This window comes from Schistocerca gregaria, chromosome 4 (genome assembly GCF_023897955.1).
Source record: "Schistocerca gregaria isolate iqSchGreg1 chromosome 4, iqSchGreg1.2, whole genome shotgun sequence".
Classification (NCBI taxonomy): Eukaryota; Metazoa; Arthropoda; class Insecta; order Orthoptera; family Acrididae; genus Schistocerca; species Schistocerca gregaria.
The window spans coordinates 628,355,238-628,374,539 of NC_064923.1; the positions used below are offsets into that span (position 1 = coordinate 628,355,238).

Consider the following 19,302-nt stretch of genomic DNA (forward strand, 5'->3'; position numbering starts at 1 on the left):
TGAAATACGGACTGACGATGGCAAAAATGTCTTCCCTGAAGGAGAGAAATATTTTAATATGTTATACGACGGGCGTTCAGTAAGTAATGCAACTTTTTTTTTTTTTTTTCTCGGCAATTTCAGTAGATGATGTGGAACTGGTTGTGGGACATCGTGGAATATTCTCACTCCAATCCCTATAGATTCATGAAGTTACGATAAGTGGCAGCGCACACGTACCATACAAAATAATATCTGTTACGGAGGTGCGTTCCACGCAGAGAGCTATCATTGATGTTCTTTTGGCGAAAACACAGAACCTCGCAGAAGTTGCAGAAGTTGTACGGAGACCTAGCAATGAACTGAAGCACGGTGAGTCGTTGGGCGAGGCTTGTACCATCGTATGAACATGGTCGTGCAAATCTGTATCATCTCCTGCGTGTCGGCTGGCTATACACACCCTCAGGAAATTGAAGAAACGCCTTCAGCGTGTTCTTCCCCACAAAAATGCGAACGAACTTCTCCTTCTCCATGACAATAGTGATCGCGAGTGCGTTGACAAGTAAGGTAAGACCGTACTGAACGGAACTACACTGCAGCAGAGCAGCGCGGCGCCAACAAATACTGTTTATATGAAATCGCATGAGACAGTTCGCTCTACGCGGCAGCGGAATTATGCCACGTCGCAGTGCGAGACAAAGTTGATCGACTGCCCAGCTATGACGCGCCGTGCGGCGTGGTGTAGTTCTGTTGTCGGTAATACGGTATAGTGAGTGTCGCGACACTGCACGTCACTCAGACCAGTTTTGGTCTTGCGAAACGTAAATTTGCCAAAATAGCGATAGGCAAGAAAAAGTTAATCCTACATGTCCAGAGTCATATGACCTTCAAAATAAACAATATATGCAAAGTACCAGAAAAAGCAATATTTGGAAAGATGTTGCCAATGAAATGGGAATAAACATAGCATACGAATAGCTAAGTAACACATTTTTTACTGTTGAAACAGATGATTAGGTCTTTATTTTTTTATATGTAGACGCTCATTATTACATTTTTTATTACGCATTTTATTTTCGACGTCTCCTGTTGTACTACGTCATTTTGCAGCACCAAACTGATTCACGGGGAACTAAGTAATCTTGGGATCTGTCCCATGTCTAGATAGTATTATTTACAAAATCGCCTCCTATATGAAGCAGGTATCATAACTGTAGGTTTTCGGTCTCCTAATTGGAAAACAACACTTTGTGTTTGAGAAAATTGTGCAAGACACGAGTGGGAAGAATCACGTTCTCTACATTTTTCGTACTGAGACAGATCCTGAAGTAGTAATTCCCGATCTTTTGTCACAGTAATCCAAAAACGGTTTCCGAAATTGTTCGTAGTCTCTTAAATCTGTAACCGTATACTTTTCTTCAGTTGGTCATCTAACAGTGTACTAGGATAAGGTCTCATCAGACAGGTTCTTAATGGAAAATCTTCTCCTTCAACAATCACATGTGGTAGCCGAATGTCGTGCATGGTAATTCTTTCGGATCTCGTACAGTCAGAGTATTTCTTTCCGGATTTGTAGCTAATTCTCACCATGAAGAGATCCCTGCATGACTATTCTTTCATAAATGTATAGTCTGCTTTCTGACGTAACAAAGAAATTGTCATATCCATGTCACTTTCGTCCATTTTGCTCGGATGTTGCCACACGACTGCAGTCAAAATTTGCTACGTATCGTCGCGGAACTGCAGTTCAAATGCGTTGTACTTAACAGAGCCTCCTTAGTACCGCGCCGCTGCTCTGCTACAGTGCAGTTCCGTCCGTGAGGTATTACCTTAAGAACACACAAGAGTTCATTCACCACTTAGCTTCATCGTCACTTCGTGTTAGCCGAAGAAACCGACAACAGGAGACCCCCACCGACTCGGCGACGAACCACTGGACTGTAGAGTATGCGCTTGCGAGCAACATGCTCTCGAGAAGCTCTTGAGCAGCTCGGTTCAATGTACGCACGCATCTTTCTACATATTTCATTCACACGCTACAATTCAATGACACTGAAGCTAGCAACCTGTACTAGCTGTCGAGAGATACAAGGATTGTATTGTCATCAACTGCGATTTGATGTATCATCTGTTTCAATAAAGTATTTTAATGGATGGAATTTCCTACCCATTTGCAGATCACCCATGGCGTATGTGCAAGTGAGAGAGAAGTTCAGAGAGACGACTGCAGGAAAAGAACGCTCCTTTGACCTGCCTTAAGAAAAGTCTAATGGTCACTGGGGCTCTCGTCTCTGCTTGGGCGTACTGGGTTTTCTACGAGTACAACAACCCGTAACTTGATTCTACTAATTACCTTTAATTCCAGCACACAGTTGCACGTAACGCGTCACACATTGAACCTTATGCTTTACATTGTCATAATGAATGTTGTATATCGTGTAGCAAAGGGTCCCAGATGGCATTAAGAAGCGCTGGTAACTGCCGCATTGTGAACATCGAAGAAAAAGCATGCATGCTATGTTGTTCTTCTTGCAAACATTGTCCTCCATTTTCTGCCTCGACTTCATCTCCTAATACTGACTGAAGATCTTGAAAGTAACATTTCATTACTCTGTCACTTCATCTCCACAATAGTTACCCCTCACAAACTGGTTTCAGGAAAATGTCTGTGAGAGCATGTTCCACCAGTTTTGTTTTCCTCTGGAATATATTTTTTAAAAAATCTTGTCTAAGAAAATTTTCATTGGATTTATTTTGTATCCAGCTTTAGTACATGTCTACAGTTCTGTTTATTCCAGTCAGTCTTCGTCTACATTAACTTCTAGCGACCTACCTCTGCTTTGCACTGATGGCATTAAGATTCTACCGCCGGTCGACTTGTGCTGAGTAGCTGTAATTTTGTTTACGGACCACTTCGTACAGTTATGATCAGAATTCAGAGAACAGCAATAGGTAATTTGAATATAAACTCCACATTCTTGTATAGCTTAAACGATTTAAGTTGTGCCCGCCAAGAGTGTTCTCAGGAGGTACAACTTAATCGACAACTGTCGTCGTAGTTCACACAATTTGTACGTCATAGTTCTAAATTAAGTACACTAACCTTTCTCGTGAAACAGTCCATCAAATTAGTGAAAACCATATCAAAATCCCTATTTAGTAGTTACTGACAGTAGCCTTCACACACAGACAGAAAAATGCGACGGGGCATTTCAGTTTATATCGTGCAATGGTTGTCAGGCTCACACTTCCATAGAGAAGTACAGTCCAGAAGCAAGCCTTGGTCAAAGCTTACCCTGTCTTCAGGAGCGTGTGGCTGATTGTTACCAAACATCATCTTTTCTTTTTCGTCTGTTACTCAGTTTTACAATTGTCGGATTCCTTTTGCTTCATTTTTTTGTGAACTGCTTACTACTAAGAGCTTTATATTCATTGCATGTATATGTACTTCTGTTACTTAGGAAAATAAATGTAATTTATTGCCCGCATCTCGTGGTCGTGCGGTAGCGTTCTCTCTTCCCACGCCCGGGTTCCCGGGTTCGATTCCCGGCGGGGTCAGGGATTTTCTCTGCCTCGTGATGGCCGGGTGTTGTGTGAAGTCCTTAGGTTAGTTAGGTTTAAGTAGTTCTAAGTTCTAGGGGACTGATGACCATAGATGTTAAGTCCCATAGTGCTGAGAGCCATTTGAACCGTTTTTTGTAATTAGTTACCGTTCTCAAGGATGTATGCAGCAAAAGAGACGGAAGGGCAGCTGCACTAACCTACTAGAAAAAAAAAATCATCTTCAGAAACAGTACTGATATCGTGCTTTGTCTTAGAGCCATACCAGTTCGGTATCAAGTATGTGTACAGCGTATTGAATAGTAGAAAGCGCAGTGAGCGCCGTTATTCTCCATGCAGCTTTAAATCCCGGATGGGTCTGGGTTCTGATAACTTCTCTTAGTGGTGTACCTTCAATTGGAGGTTGTTTTTATCGTTTTTATAACCCAACTTACAAATTTGCTACACTTGACAGTACAGAAAATACTTGCGTGTACTTGGCGGGCAGCCAATGTGCAAAAATCTCACGAAAATTTTACTGTCTTAGTTAAACAGATTATATGTATAAGAGCTCATTGTAAATTGGCAGGATTAATTTGCTGGGTAATTAATAATTACTTATGACTTTTATTTTGTAAGAAACTGTGTTTCGATTCTTCTTCCCATCCTCCTCCCTACTTTCAGTTTTCTTATTTGTTGCTGCAGTCCCTGCTCTCCTCTTTCCTCAGATCCTAGGTACACCTTAAATGTCCTCACTTAACAGCATGCTGTATGGCAATAGGCAGCGACTTACTACAGTTCAGTGAAATTAAAAATTCGTCAGAGTTGCACAGAAGTTTCTTTTTATTTAGATGGCGACCAGTTTAGGCCTTTAGTCCGTTATCAGGCCATCCATACAAGTTCTACCATAACACCATAATATAAGTACACTGGCAAAAGCACTTGTTTGAGTGCTAAGTGCAAGGTCATGTTCGTATAAGACAGTCCAGTTCCACTGGAAAAACTGTTCTATGTTTTGTTTTGCTGCTCGCAACACTGGACTCTCATACGCAAATAGTACCTTGAACTTCGTCGATCATATAAGAAATATGGCTAGCGTACACACGTTATGTTGTTTTGGTAGGACTTGATTGGATGGCTTGATAATAACTTCGTAATTTAATTGACTATTGACTTTTCTGCTCTGTTGAGCTATTGGTGATATCGCCAGCGAGCCAGTGGTCTCAACAGGTAACCCGACATCAGTTTGGTGGTGGTTGTTGCTCACAGGAACTTGCAGCAGCTTCAGGCTGTAAACAAAGGTCTCTCCCGCGAACTGACTCGGTACTGAAAGAGCGCGCGGTCCTCTGTTGCAGACGTGAACCCGTGGCCGACGTGCGATCTGCAGTATAACTGGTACTCGTGCCGCAGCCACCCGGGCGGCGCCGTCATCTGCGACCTCAACGTGAAGCGCGACACGGACGAACCGCTGGCAGTGCGCTCCACTCACCACCACAGCTACAGCAACACCTCCCTCCCTGCTGGTGCGTATCTACCGCCGACTGTCCTTCTGCGCGATTCTCAGCAGTTCCAGCACAGGACTTATAAAAGAGAGACAGTCCTCTTCAACTAACATCTATTCCGCAGCCTCTCGTGGAACGTAGTTACCCCACAGAAATATTAATCAATAAGCCTGTTTCACTTCAGGGAGCAGAAATAAAAATATTTGAATACAGACTGAAGCGACGAATGAAAATCTATTCCGGGACTGGGGTTCAAAGCCAGGACTCCTGCTCGCTACGCAGATGCGCTTACCACTGCAAGACCCTGGCAGAGTGGTTCTGCAGGAGCGCACTGACTACCCTGGTACAGCTCCCTCCTCAGTCCATAATCCCCATTTATGCATCAGTTCACTTGTTACTCCCCTAAAGTCAAACAGCATTGCAGAGGCTCTCCATCTGTACTGGCATAGCATCGAATGAAGTAAGAGATCACGTTTGAATCATAAATTCTCATACGGGACTTCAGTCTCGATATAAAGGATGTTACTAAAAGGTACGGGCAAACATTCAGGGAACATTCCTCACACATAAATAAAGAAACGAACTTATGTGGACATGTATACAACATCAATGTTTGAGACTTGGAAAGGTCTCTGGAACCATACAGTTTCTTTTTAAGAAAACACCAATGCTTGTTTATAAGGCAGAATCCCCATTTAGTTCGATGCTGAGATGCTATTCCAATACAGACGGAGGGCCTCTGCAACAGTCTTCGAGTTTAGGGGAAATGATAAGTGGGATGAGCAGTGCATGGGAAACTGGATAGACGAGGGAAGTGCACTAGGGTAGGACAGCTCTGGAAAGCCACTGTGCCTGGGTGGGTTAGTGATTAGCAAATCTGCATAGTGAGCAGAAGACCTGGGTTCCATTCCTGATTGTGGTACAAATTCTCATTCAGATCTTCTATCTGTATATATAAATAATACATGTTTGAGACTTGAAAACGTCACTGGAACCATATATATTCGCTTAAATAAAAATAAACGTGATTTGTCGATGACACTGTAATTCTGTCATAGACAACAAAGAACTTGGAAGTGTAGCTGAACGGAATGGACAGTGTCTTGAAAGGAGTGTATAAGATTAACACCAACAACAGAAAAACAAAGGTAGAGGATTGTAGCTGAATTAAATCAGGCGATGCTGAGGGATTACTCGTGAATTAGGAAATGAGACACTAAAAGTGATAGATGAGTTTTGGTATTTAGGCAGTAAAATATCTGATGATAGACGAAGTAGAGAGGATATAAATGTAGTCTAACAGTGACAAAAAGCGAGTCTGAAGAAGAGAAATTTCTTTACAAAAAATATAAATTTAAGGAGTTCTAAGTCATTTCTGAAGATATTTGTCTGAAGTGAAACTGCACCATGAACATAAGAAATTTGGATAAGAAGAGAAAAGAAGATTTTGAAATGTGGAGCTACAGGAGAATGCTGAACATTAGGTGGGTAGACCGGGTGACTAATGATGACGTACTGAATAGAACTGCTGAGGAAAGAAATTTGTGGTGTAACTTGATGAAAGAAATGACTGATTAACAGGGAAAATTCCGAGATGTCAGGAAATAGATTACTGTAGGAAGGAAGTGTGAGTGCTGAAAATTGCACAGGTACACCAAGACACTAATACAGCAAGCAGGTTCAAATGATGTAGGCTGCAGCAGTTGTTCGCAGATGAAGAGTCTGGTACAGGAGATTGTAACGTGGAGAGCTCCATCAAATCAGTCCTCGGACTAAAGACCACGAAAAGCAACAAAGCCACGTTTTGGACTTAGAATATCTCAAGCGTACTCATTTTCCATTCTTTCACTTCCTTTCGTCTTATTAAACTTTCTTTTGGGGCAGCAGGTAAAGTAAACAATATATTCATTCAGCAAAAGAGACCAGAGACAAAACTGTGGTAGAGTAGAAATTTATAATCGACGATGAGAGGATTTATGATTTATCAAAATCAGCGATGAGAAAAAAAACCAAGTAAATGTATTTTTGTAATAACTTCATTTTATTATGCAATTTGCATAACCACAACCAGAACTGGAAACTCCAACTATCTCTCCCACAGATCCAAATAACTTGCCGTTCTTGATGTTACTGAAGTTGCGGGTTTTGAAAAGGGTTGCAGATATTTGCTTTTCGATTCGGGGAATGGAATCAGCTTAAATCGCTGCTAACAGTGGAGCTAATATATGATTCACTTTGAATCCATTCATTCACAGCAAACCATCTTATTCACAATAGGTCCTTTCACATCGTCATTAAATTCGGAATCGCCAATCTACAGATCCACTGACAACAATATTACAATGCACTACCGTAGAAAATGAAGATTATGCCTTGCACTTGTAAGGTAGCATGGCTTCTCTCGTATAAAGCATCAGACCTCTGTTAGTTCTGTGAGACATGTGCAGGAGAGTTTCTATTGCGACAACGCAATAGTCTACTCCTTTACGTTGAGTTGGCCAACTTATTGTCGTTCTTGTGCCAATAAATCCTATTGACAGGTAGTAACACAGTTACAGCTGTACAAAAATGAATGACTGTGATTAAAGTAAGAAATAAAACATTATTATTTCTAAAACACTGGAGATCAATATGATAATTATCATTAAGTGCAAACATCAATGCTCCTCACATATTAATAGTTCTTCATCTACTTCTCCAACTCGACTGGCTATGTAATTAGCCCATGATTCCTTCACTTAATGGGAAAGCCTACGAAACACAGAAAATAAGAGGGCAAACTTGCTTCACAGTGTTAACAGAACATGTAGAAGTAACGCTACTGAATTGTTCAGAATATAGTTCCTTTCTCAGACGCGTCGAAGAATTGGCGTCGAAATAATAGATAACAAAAACAGATGTCGATCATGACGAAATGCAAGAGAGATAATGCAGCAAAGCAGGGTGGCCAGCATCGCTATGTTTCACAGTACATCCACCGATACTCTGTGTACATGCTTACAACGGCGGCTGTTTCCTTGTCGATGATCTCTTGCACAATTCTCGGAGTTCTGCCCTCTTTTACTCTTTTAACAATTCATACCACGGAAACTGAATCAAAAAGTGGATATTAACTGCCTTCTAAAACGAGAGCACTCCTATACCGCTGCTGAATGGTTCGATTGAAATAAACTGATCACGTACGGTTTAGCAAATTATGTTTGACGCGTTACAGATGTATACGACATTGCAATGACTGTATTGTTCAGATTTACGATGTAGTGTTCCTTCGGACATACAAGCATGTGATACATGATTAAAAACGTACGGAAGTTTGGGTCTGTCCGTGAAGTATACTCAGATATGAAACTTCGTGGCAGATTAAAACTGTGTGCCCGACCGAGACTCGAACTCGGGACCTTTGCCTTTCGCGGGCAAGTGCTCTACCATCTGAGCTACCGAAGCACGACTCAAGCCCGGTACTCACAGCTTTACTTCTGGCAGTACCTCGTCTCCTACCTTCCAAACTTTACAGAAGCTCTTCTGCGAACCTTGCAGAACTAGCACTCCTGAAAGAAAGGATATTGCGGAGACATGGCTTAGCCACAGCCTGGGGGATGTTTCCTGAATGAGATTTTCACTCTGCAGCGGAGTATGAAACTTCCTGGCAGATTAAAACTGTGTGCCTGACCGAGACTCGAACTCGGGACCTTTGCCTTTCGCGGGCAAGTGCTCTACCATCGGAGCTACCGAAGCACGACTCACGCCCGGTACTCACAGCTTTACTTCTGCCAGTACCTCATCTCCTACCTTCCAAGCTTTACAGAAGCTCTTCTGCGAACTTTGCAGAACTAGCACTCCTGAAAGAAAGGATATTGCCGAGACATGGCATAGCCACAGCCTGGGGGATGTTTCTAGAATGAGATTTTCACTCTGCAGCGGAGTGTGCGCTGATATGAAACTTATATATACTCGGATAACCTAATGGTAAGGCGACAGCTCGCGATAAGCGGAAAATCCAGCTTCGAACCCCTATTCAGCACAAACTTTCATTGTCATCATTCTATTATACAACTTATGGTTATTCGTATTCGCATCTGCAAATACATTTCATAAGTAATGGCTGTGCTCTATCTTGAGAACGTCAAACGAAAGATCTTCCTACAAAGTATGTGACCATAAGTGCTTCGGAAATGCGTCAAATATAATTTGTTGAAGAATAAGTGATCTGCTCATTTAAGTGACTTATTGAGCAGTGATACAAGAAGTGCTGTCGATCTGCATTATGATCACAGGCCTCCTATGTGACTTTGTGTCGCAACTTCAGTCCATTTCAAGCTTTCTCAAAACTCACAGATTTCCATTGTGGTCCGCAGCTCGTGGTCATGCTGTAGAGTTCTCTCTTCCCACGCCCGGGTTCGCTTCCCGACGGGGTCAGGGATTTTCTCTGCCTCGTGATGACTGGGTGTTGTGTGACGTCGTTAGGTTGATTAGGTTTAAGTAGTGCTAAGTTCTAGGGGACTGATGGCCATAGACGTTAAGTCCCATAGTGCTCAGAGCCAGCCACTTCCATTATGGTTACCTCCTGACGAATGCAGCACATCGAAACCTCTTATTGATCACTGCGAATCCATTTCGTTGCCGTAAATTACTATCTACCTCTAAATCTCGGTTATGGCATTGTTCGCTATTCCACACACTAGCCGTTACATTTACGTATTTCCAACATCGCGTGACCCTATTTCTCAATTTCGCTGTCGTATGTACATTGCAAGAGAGGTAACAAACAACAAATTTTCATTCATTATTGCGTATTTTTGTTGATATACCTCAGCACATTTTCACATACGTATCATTACACAACAAGAACGGTAACACGTTTATTTGCACGTCATAATGTCCGCAAATATTAACACCACTGACACTTTCAAAACCAGGTTCATATACGTCCTGTCATGCTCTTCATTAAAGCATTGTATTTACTTTTTCATAATATGCCAGTGCACAAGAAGTAGGACAATTTTTATTTGAAGCACTAAATCTACAGTAGGTTCTCAGTACCATAACCTTGATAATATTTATCTTTGTCAGTTTCTTTATTGATAAATACATTCTTGCGTGGCCGTTAATTTTTATAATCACTTGGAACCAATGGTATAAAAAAAGACAGGGTTTTAGGTGTTGGGCTCACTAACGATTCACCTATTCTGAATTCTGCTAATGCGCTTTTACCTTAACACCTTCGTAACAGTCTGATTAGGCGTTAGTTGTACTCAAATTACTTGTATACTTCAAGCAGCGCTAAAAGAAGAGTTGTAGATTTTTTACGAGGACGCAAAGCTACTGAAGTCGTAATATAGACATTACCAATGGCTTTGGAGTCAGGTATCTTTGTAATCTCTTTTTTTCCAGGACTGGATGACTTTGGTTTCCTCTACAGCTGCGTTATCTACGAAGGAGTCATCAAGCTGTCGGTGAGGCTTTGCTCTACGGATGGAAGTTTTCGTGCTGGTGTCCTCGCCAACAGCATGCTGGGTATGGCCTTTAACTCCTTATTACATAAACTAGGCCGCAGATATTGTAGACAATGGAAATTTTTGAAAGGGTACGGAATGATCTTAATAACTATCTATTATTTCGTGGAAAATAGAAATCTTTTTAAGAAAAGTGAATTTTTATTAGACAGAATCTGCATCAGTAAACAATCTGAGGAACCATTTGTGGAATAAGCAATGGTGAAACAGAAACGTTTGAAAATGCCAGTACAAATTATGTTACCTAGTTGGCATTTCCATTATTTGTTTGAGGTCCACGACTGAAGAGAGACCTTAGTTGAGGACGCGTGAGACTGATATCAACCTTTGTATTTTATTTGTTGCTAAGAGACGTGCGCAACATGTACTGTAGGAGTCTCTACCCCTTGCTGTCCTGGAAGTCTGTGGGTCATGTTGTGAATTCTGAGCGAGATTCATTCTACGAACATAATGCACTTCTTACCACTGAATGATATTTGATTTCGCAGATCTCCTATAATAGTAGCCACTTTGGTGATATTGCACTTGGTACGATGAGACTTTAATCTAATGTAAGTAAATGCTTTGTGGTTTGCCAACAGCGCTACTCTATTGGGAAGTACGTACTCTAGTATTAAGACTTTCTCGCTCTGGACATGCTTCTGAACGTGAAGTATACCAGCCGTTGTATCAGTCATGGTTGCCGCCAGGCCCCGAAATCACCAGCTACTTCTCGAAAATCTCCAGTGGCAGTTCTCGGCTGCATCGGAGGCGCAGGTCCCACAATTCCTTCAGGAAAATAGAGCGGTGCAGAAGAGCTGCGCTGCCTCTGGTGGTCATTACCGAGGAAGAGCGGAAAAAAACAACAAAGAATCTTCTGAACTCCGCGACGTCCTAAACAGCGAATTTGCTAGTAGAGGAACACTCTACAGAGCCCTGCAACGATCTGAGATATATACTGAGAGAAGCTATTCGGTAACTCAGTTGAATATTCATCCCATTTTCCGTTTTAAATTTAATATGATTACAGTATAGTGTGTAATGTCAGTTCGCCCTTGCATAATATCCACATTCTCGATGTTGTATTGACTACCATCACTCTGACGCAAGTGCTTCACATGGGTTTCAACACAGGGATTAATTTCGTAGGTTCATTCGCCCACAAGCATGTGATGGTATATATAACCAAGATTGTACAATGAAACACCAAAGAAACTGGTATAGGCATGCGCATTCAGATGCAGAGATATGCAAACAGACAGAATACGGCGCTGCGGTCGGCAACGCCTGTATAAGACAACACGTTACTGTAACCAATCTTACCTAAAACGACGCGTTAGCGAGAGGCACTCAGTGTGCTGAAATGAAATGATCGTATGGCATTGTTGGCCGGGAGGCCCCATGCGGGGAAGTTCGGCCGCCGCATTGCAAGTCCGTTTTAGCTGATGTGCTGATCCCTTGAAACACCTTGTACTCATACTACTTGTACTATAATAAAATAACACCTAATACTGAGTTTAATTCCATTCAAAATGGCGTCTCCTACGTTCAGCTTGGGATGTTAAAGCGATGCCGCATCTCGTTACCCATGATCCTGTCTACGAGGCAAAAATCTGACATGCCAAATTTTTCATTTCACGCTTCGTAATGTAGTGGAACACGAAATTCGACGCTGTGACGTCACCAGCGCTTCATCCACGTACGTGTTCATGTCCCGTGAGAAGACGGCAGTAGGCGACGTTTACTTGGTAGTCGGAGCTAACCAGACACAATAACGAGTCAAAGAGAAGCAAATGTTGGTCCTCCAAAATTAACTAATTTTCTATGCTGCCAACGCCGTCTTTGAAAGTGCTTTTCTATTTCTAACCTTCCATATTATCATAGTTTCCAGAACGGAAATATAGTGAACTCTCATTTTATTTGACCAGTTCTAGGAATGAAGAACATCGGTCCAGTATCACTCTATTGCTGTGGGCTCAAGTTTTATCCATCCCGACATTAAATAGTAATGGGATTTCAATTAATTACCATGAATTAAATATTACTTATCGCAGGGGCACAAAAATTTGTCGTTCATGAATACTACATGTGAATATAAAATACTGAACGTTGACTGCAAACATTAGGCCGCAGCAGCTTACTCCATTTGTAGCTTTTACGAAACATTCTGTCGCGTCCACCTGCTGCACTGCCACTCAATTTATGTAGCGGCCACTTAATTAATATTTTGCCTTTTCTGGGGCGCTGTGACGCGTTTACTAATGAAGTAATTTATGCCAGAGCGACAACTTTTAGTTACCCGACTTTTAAGCTTTCCAGAAGCACTCACCATCTATTTCCGATTCAAAATATAATCTAAAACTGACGCTTATTTGCAATTCATATCAGATTTATGATGGCGTAGAAAAATATTGAAATCATTAAATAAAAACATACATGATGAAATTTGGAATGCCTGCCATTTTCCATCTCAAAGATATAACCTCCTTAGTGGCCTCTTATTATGCAACGAAGTAAGCTCGTTTAATTCAGCTTCTTACTGCACAACTGACAAACACAGAACAAGAGACGTGACCATAGCAGACTATAAACTGTGAGGGAGGTCAAGTAAATAAAATTGGCCATAAGTCATACTCATAAAGAATTGCTAATCATGAAATTGATTCTAAACTGATATTTAACAAGAAAAAAATTATTCATTTCCAGAACCCCCATGCAGGAAGAACTGGTACAAGTGCGATCATGAGGGTGACAGGACTGTGTGTCGTGTGAAGCTTTGCCCATGGACCAACTCACCACTGGTGCCCAAGTCGGGAGAAGGTACGTGGCTAATAGAGCACGGTCGATAATTATTCCTCTAAATATCAAACACTGTAATAAAAATGTATCATTGTGTATAATTATTCTTTTATTTTTTTACACAGTTTCTGAATGGTACGAGTGCACGAGAAAAGGAGCCCAGACCGACTGTTACATAAGCAACGTGAGCGGTGAGTCCCGATATCTATGTATCATGACATTCTGATTCGGCCAGTGTTTGGCACTAGTCGCTAGAAGGACACGGTCACCAAACACAGCAGTCTTGCATCAATGCGAAAATTATCGGTTAGGTGTACTGGGTACGTAAATATGTGATCAAATGTATCCCGACACCCCCAAAACATACTTTTTCATATTAGGTGCATTGTGCTGCCACATACTGCCAGGTACTCCATATCGGCGACATCAGTAGTCATTAGACATTGTGAGAGAGCAGAATGGGGCGTTCCAAGGAACTCAAGCACTTCGAACGTGGTCAGATGATTTGGTGTCACTTGTGACATACGTCTGTGCGCGAGATTTCCACTCTCCTAAACATCCATAGGTCCACGCCGGTACATGCCAAACGACAACTCGCTTGGTGTAAGGAGCGTAAACATTGGACGATTGAACAGTGGAAAAATGTTGTGCAGAGTGACGAATCACGGTACACAATGTGGCGATCGGATGGCAGGGTGTGGGTATGGCGAACGTCCGGTGAACGTCACCTGCCAGCGTGTGTAATGCCAACATTAAGCTTCCGAGGCGGTGGTGTTATGGTGTGATCGTGTTTTTCATGAAGGGGGCTAGCACCCCTCGTTGTTTTGCGTGGCACTAAGAGAGCACAGGCCTACATCGATGTTTTAAGCACCTTCTTGCTTCCCACTGTTGAAAAGCAATTCGGGGATTGCGACTGCATCTTTCGACACTATCGAGCACCTGTTCATAATGGCCGGCGTGTGGCGGAGTGATTACACAACAATAACATCCCTGTAATGGACTGTCTTGCCCAGAGTCCTGACCTGAATCCATAGACCACCCTTGGGATGTTTTGGAACGCCGACTTGGTGCCAGGCCTCACAGACCGACATCGATACCTCCTCTCAGTGCAGCACTCCGTGAAGAACGGGCTGCCAGTCCCCAAGAAACTTTCCTTTACATGATTGAACGTATACTGCGAGAGTGGAAGCTGTCGTCAGGGCTAAAGGTGGGCCAACACCATACTGAATTTCATCATTACCTATGGAGGCGCCACCAACTTTTAAGTCATTTTTAGCCAGGTGACCGGATACTTTCGACAATGTAGTGTACGTACGACATACTTTCAGAGGTCGTTTGCTAACTATTTAAATTCAGGGAAGCCTTGTATTGTAACAGTAATTCGTTCACTAGTTTCTTTCGGGGCTTTAATTTATGTAGCTTTAGAGCTGAAGGCCAGTTTCAGGGTCTTACTGTCAACTGTATACTGTCAACTGCAGACAATAAATATTGAAATATGGCGTTGGACAGAAATATTTTATAAACTTGTACTTAACTATAACGAGCAAATAATAGTAATTATGCTGCAATTAATCGAAAGTTATACGGCTTAACGAACATCACAGTTACCTTAATGTTAAAACAGTTCAGTAATTAGTCAATAAAACAATAGTCCCTGTAGGTCTACATAATTTTATGTGCTTGTGCAGCCCACTCACGGGATATTACTTAGACTTTCAAAGCGACTCAGACACGATGGTAAAGTAAATGGTCATCTAGCCACAGATACTTTGAAACCTATAAAGGGTGCTCGATTAACAATGGGCATGCTGGAGTTCTGATGACGGATTGAACACAGTCAGTCGAGAGTTACCTTCATGAGGAAGTCGTTGTGCAATGGGTTTTAATCATTAGGATACAGAAATGTCCATCGTGTAATGCGAGTGTACTGAAGGTGAAGCTTTATGTATTCCCATCAACTAGGAATGATTAACTCGATCACCCCCGCCCACGGTTTCCTTCTAGGTAAGACTTATGCTACTGTTTCGTTTATTTCGCAATGCATTCCAAAAATACTCACAGTCGTTGTCCAAAGTGTAGACTGGTAAGTCTTACATGCATCACTAAGCGAATAGTCGACAGTCTGTGTACGTCGACAGTGCTATGATTTTTACCAGGGAAAAATCACGGAACAATCTTATGATTCGAGAAGTTATTTTCTTTAATGCCATCTTCGTCGTGCTGTAAGATTCTGCTGTCGGTAGTTACTGACGAACGGCCTTCTCCTGTGTTTACGCATGAATTTGTGCGCCCATCGGTCTGATTGGCTAACGTCAATATTAATTTCAGTACTAATTAACTGGGAAACGGCACAGTGTAACACACTTTTTCTTAACAATTATCTTTCTCAGCGCAGCCTGCCGTGCAAAACGCTTACAAGATTATCAGACTGTTTCCGATCACCCTGTGTAGAGAGTGAAACACTTAAAGCTCGCATCGCAAATACTGCAGAAATGGAAAGGGCTACTGATGTGCTGGTTTCACAGAATATATTGGTAATCAGGGGCTCATGTTGTTAGCCAATGAAGAGACAGTAATAATACTTTGAAAGTGTTCAAATAGTTCAAATGACTCTAAGCACTATGGGACTTAACATGTGAGATCATCAGTCCCCTAGACTTAGAACTACTTAAACATAACTAACCTAAGGACATCACACACATGCATGTCCGAGGCATACAATTTTTTTAAGTGGAACAACGCATATTGACATAAACATACTACAGTAGGGGAAATTAGAATGTCAGCGGTTTTTGTTGCAGGATGCTAATGCGAATCGTTTACGAGATATCGTATAGTGAAATGTTCTCTCACCGAAAATTTTGCAGTACCTGTGGTAGTATACACTAAAGAACAAGTGAAGTGCACATACTAATTCTATGGATCCCCAGTAACAAGACAACAGACCATCACAAGTTGCATTCAAAATGACCACCATTAGCAGCTACACACCTTCGTCTGGTGTGGAACGACTGCTGCATACGTGCAAGCATTTCAGCGGAGATGTCCGAGTGGGCTGTAGTAATACGTCGTTACATATCATGGGGTGTATGTTGGTATGTTCTTGTAGACAATGTCTTTCAGCTTTCTCCGCAGTAAAATGTCTGCAGTCGTCGAACCCGGGGAACTGGCCGGCCAAGGTAAAGGAGCGCTGCTCCCAAACCAGTGATTTGGAAACAGTTTATGAAGGCGTGCTGTAGCACTTCGTGGACTATGGGCTGGACAGCCATCATGTTGGTACCGCAGGTGGGTCCTAGTCTGGAGAGGAACTTCTTCTAGCATCCGTGGGAGATGGTCTTTAGGGAAGCTGCGATACTTGTGCACGTTCAGTATTCCGTCTACGAAAAACGGGCCTGTGAGCTGATGGTCCACTATCCCATACAACTCGTTTGCACTCCCTGGGTGCTGTCGTTCCACCTGACGAAACCAACAAAGATTGTGGAAAAACCAAAAGCGTATGTTTCGGTGGTGTCCCTGGCCATGATTGGTAAAAGTGTCTTCATCAATGAACTAGATACATGGTACACCTGGAGTATCCTGTCTTAATGCCCATGTACAGAAGTTAACGGGATTCTCATAATCGTTTCCATACAGCTCTTGACGGAGAAAGATGTGGTAGGGAGGGAACCTATGTCGATGGAGAATGCCTAGGAGACTTGCCTGACTCATTCCATCTCCTCGTCCAATAGCGCTGGAGATAATACTGTTGATACAGCACTAAGAACATTAATTTCCCCCTCTTCTGTCCTCACTTGTTTCCTTCTGTTACATTATCTAGGTGTTACATTACCACTTTCACGTAACCGGCTGAAGGGACTGATAAATAATTCCCGATGTCGTTGCCAACTTCTGGGATATTTTGCCGCAAACACCGTACAAGAACGAACTGCACTCTTCCCACACTCTCCATACGCCGTAAGCATGTCGGCTTTTTCTGCTTTGGTAATACCTATCGTCCACCTCACCAGCAATTGCTTGGATTGTCACACACTGACTAAGCAGCAAGTCGCAATGCACTGAGGCAGCACAAAAGCGCACTTAAGCAAACATAACAAGGTCGTACCTAACAACTAAGCACGTTGACCGGTACAAACAAGGATCGGTGTGCAAACTTTTCAAAATACGACATATAGTGAACTACCCGCACTAGAATCCTGCAACAAACAGCACAGACAATCTAATTTACCCTACTTTTAGTTTGTTAAGGCCGTTGTTCAATTTAAGAAGTATATGTTCTTCAAAAAAAATATAAAAATACTGTAATAATAGTTAGGTACTATTATGATATATTTTATGGGCTAACAATACGAGCCTTTGAGAACCAATCCATTCCATGAAGACAGATACATCAACAGCACTTCCCATTTCCGCAATATTTGCGCTTCAAGTTTTACGTAATTCGCCCTGTATATGTACATTGTGTACTTTTGGGACAGAGCGAGGTGGCGCAGTGGCTAGCACACTGGACTAACATTCGGAAGGACGACGGTTCAATCCCGCGTCCGGCTATCCTGATTTTGGTTTTCCGTGATTTCCCTAAATCACTCCAGGCAAATTCCGGGATGGTTCCTTTGAAAGGGCACGGCCCACGTCCTTTCCCATCCTTCCGCAATCCGATGAGACCGATGACATCGCTGTCTGGTCTCCTCCCTCAAACAACCCGATCCCAAACCAACCCTTCCCCTCCCTCTCCGTCTTTTCTTCTTTCCTTTCTTTGTCCATCTCTTCCTCGCATTCTTTTGTCAGTCTCCATTCACCTCCTCCTCACGCTCTCTCTGCCCATCTCCTCCCTCCCAGTGCCCCTCTCTTCCTACCCCCTGTCTTCGTCCATCTCCTCCTCTTCCCTCTATCTTACCTTCCACCCCCCCCCCCCCTCCCTGTACTTTTGAAGACACGGCTGTGTTGACTTTTGCAGCGGGCAAGCGCTACTACTCGGAGGTGGACGACCTGGCGTCTCCCGCCGTGTTCGGCCCGGAGATGGTGGAGACGCAGGAGCGCCTGCAGACGGCTGTAGCCGTGCCCGTCCCGGTGTCGCCCTCGCCGTCGGCTCCGCTGCACACCTACCGCCCACTGCCGCACACCGTCGCACTGGGCCGCAGGCGTACCAACTATCGACGCGCCTTCCGCAAGCTCAACGCAGAGTACTACCACGTCTAGGGGCAGATCATACGGCGGGCAAAGCTCCCTGCTTCCTGAGGACCATCAGCTCCTTTCTCACGACCTGTAAATGCCCTGTGTTATATGACGAATAAATAGAAACCTATTGGAAGCTTTAAATTGTTTTATTACTCCCAAGAAATAAAAAATCATGCCTATAGCTTATAGTATATCTCTAACGTGGATCCGTTGTAGAATTTTGGAACACCTATTATGTTCCAGTATAATGACTTTTCTGTAGACTAGAAATCTACTCTCTAGGAATCAACATTGGTTTCGAAAAAGACGATCGCGTGAGACCCAGCTCACGCTATTCGTCCACGAGACTCAGAGGGCCATGGACACGGGTTCTCAGGTAGATGTTTCTTGACTCCCTCAAGGCGTTCCATACAGTTCCCCACAGTCGTTTAATGAACAAAGTAAGAGCATATGTACAATCAAACCAATTGTGTCATTGGATTGAAGAGTTCCTAGTTAACAGAACGCAGCATGTCATTATCAATGGAGAGGGGTCTTCCAAAGCAAGAGTGATTTCAGGTGTGCCGCAGGAGAGTGTCGTAGGACCGTTGATATTCACAATATACATAAATGACCTTGTGAACAACATCGGAAGTTCACTGAGGCATTTTGCGGATGATGCTGTAGTATATCGAGAGGTTGTAACAATTTAAAATTGTACTGAAATGCAGGAGGATCTGCAACGAATTGACGCAAGGTGCAGTGAACGGCAATTGAATATCAATGTAACAAGTGTAATGTGCTGCGAATACATAGAAAGAACGAACCTTTATCAT

At 42.7% G+C, this 19,302-nt stretch overlaps 1 protein-coding gene across 1 annotated transcript; it reads left to right on the plus strand.

The window, feature by feature from the left end:
• The first annotated feature begins 698 nt into the window (after positions 1 to 698).
• LOC126267843 (uncharacterized) lies at positions 699 to 18,620 on the plus strand. The gene is made up of 6 exons (XM_049973151.1): positions 699 to 735; positions 4,875 to 5,042; positions 10,413 to 10,535; positions 13,220 to 13,333; positions 13,438 to 13,503; positions 18,267 to 18,620. The coding sequence occupies exons 1-6, from the start codon at positions 699 to 701 to the stop codon at positions 18,506 to 18,508; spliced, it is 750 nt and encodes a 249-aa protein (XP_049829108.1). The 3' UTR covers positions 18,509 to 18,620.
• The last annotated feature ends 682 nt before the right edge of the window (positions 18,621 to 19,302 follow it).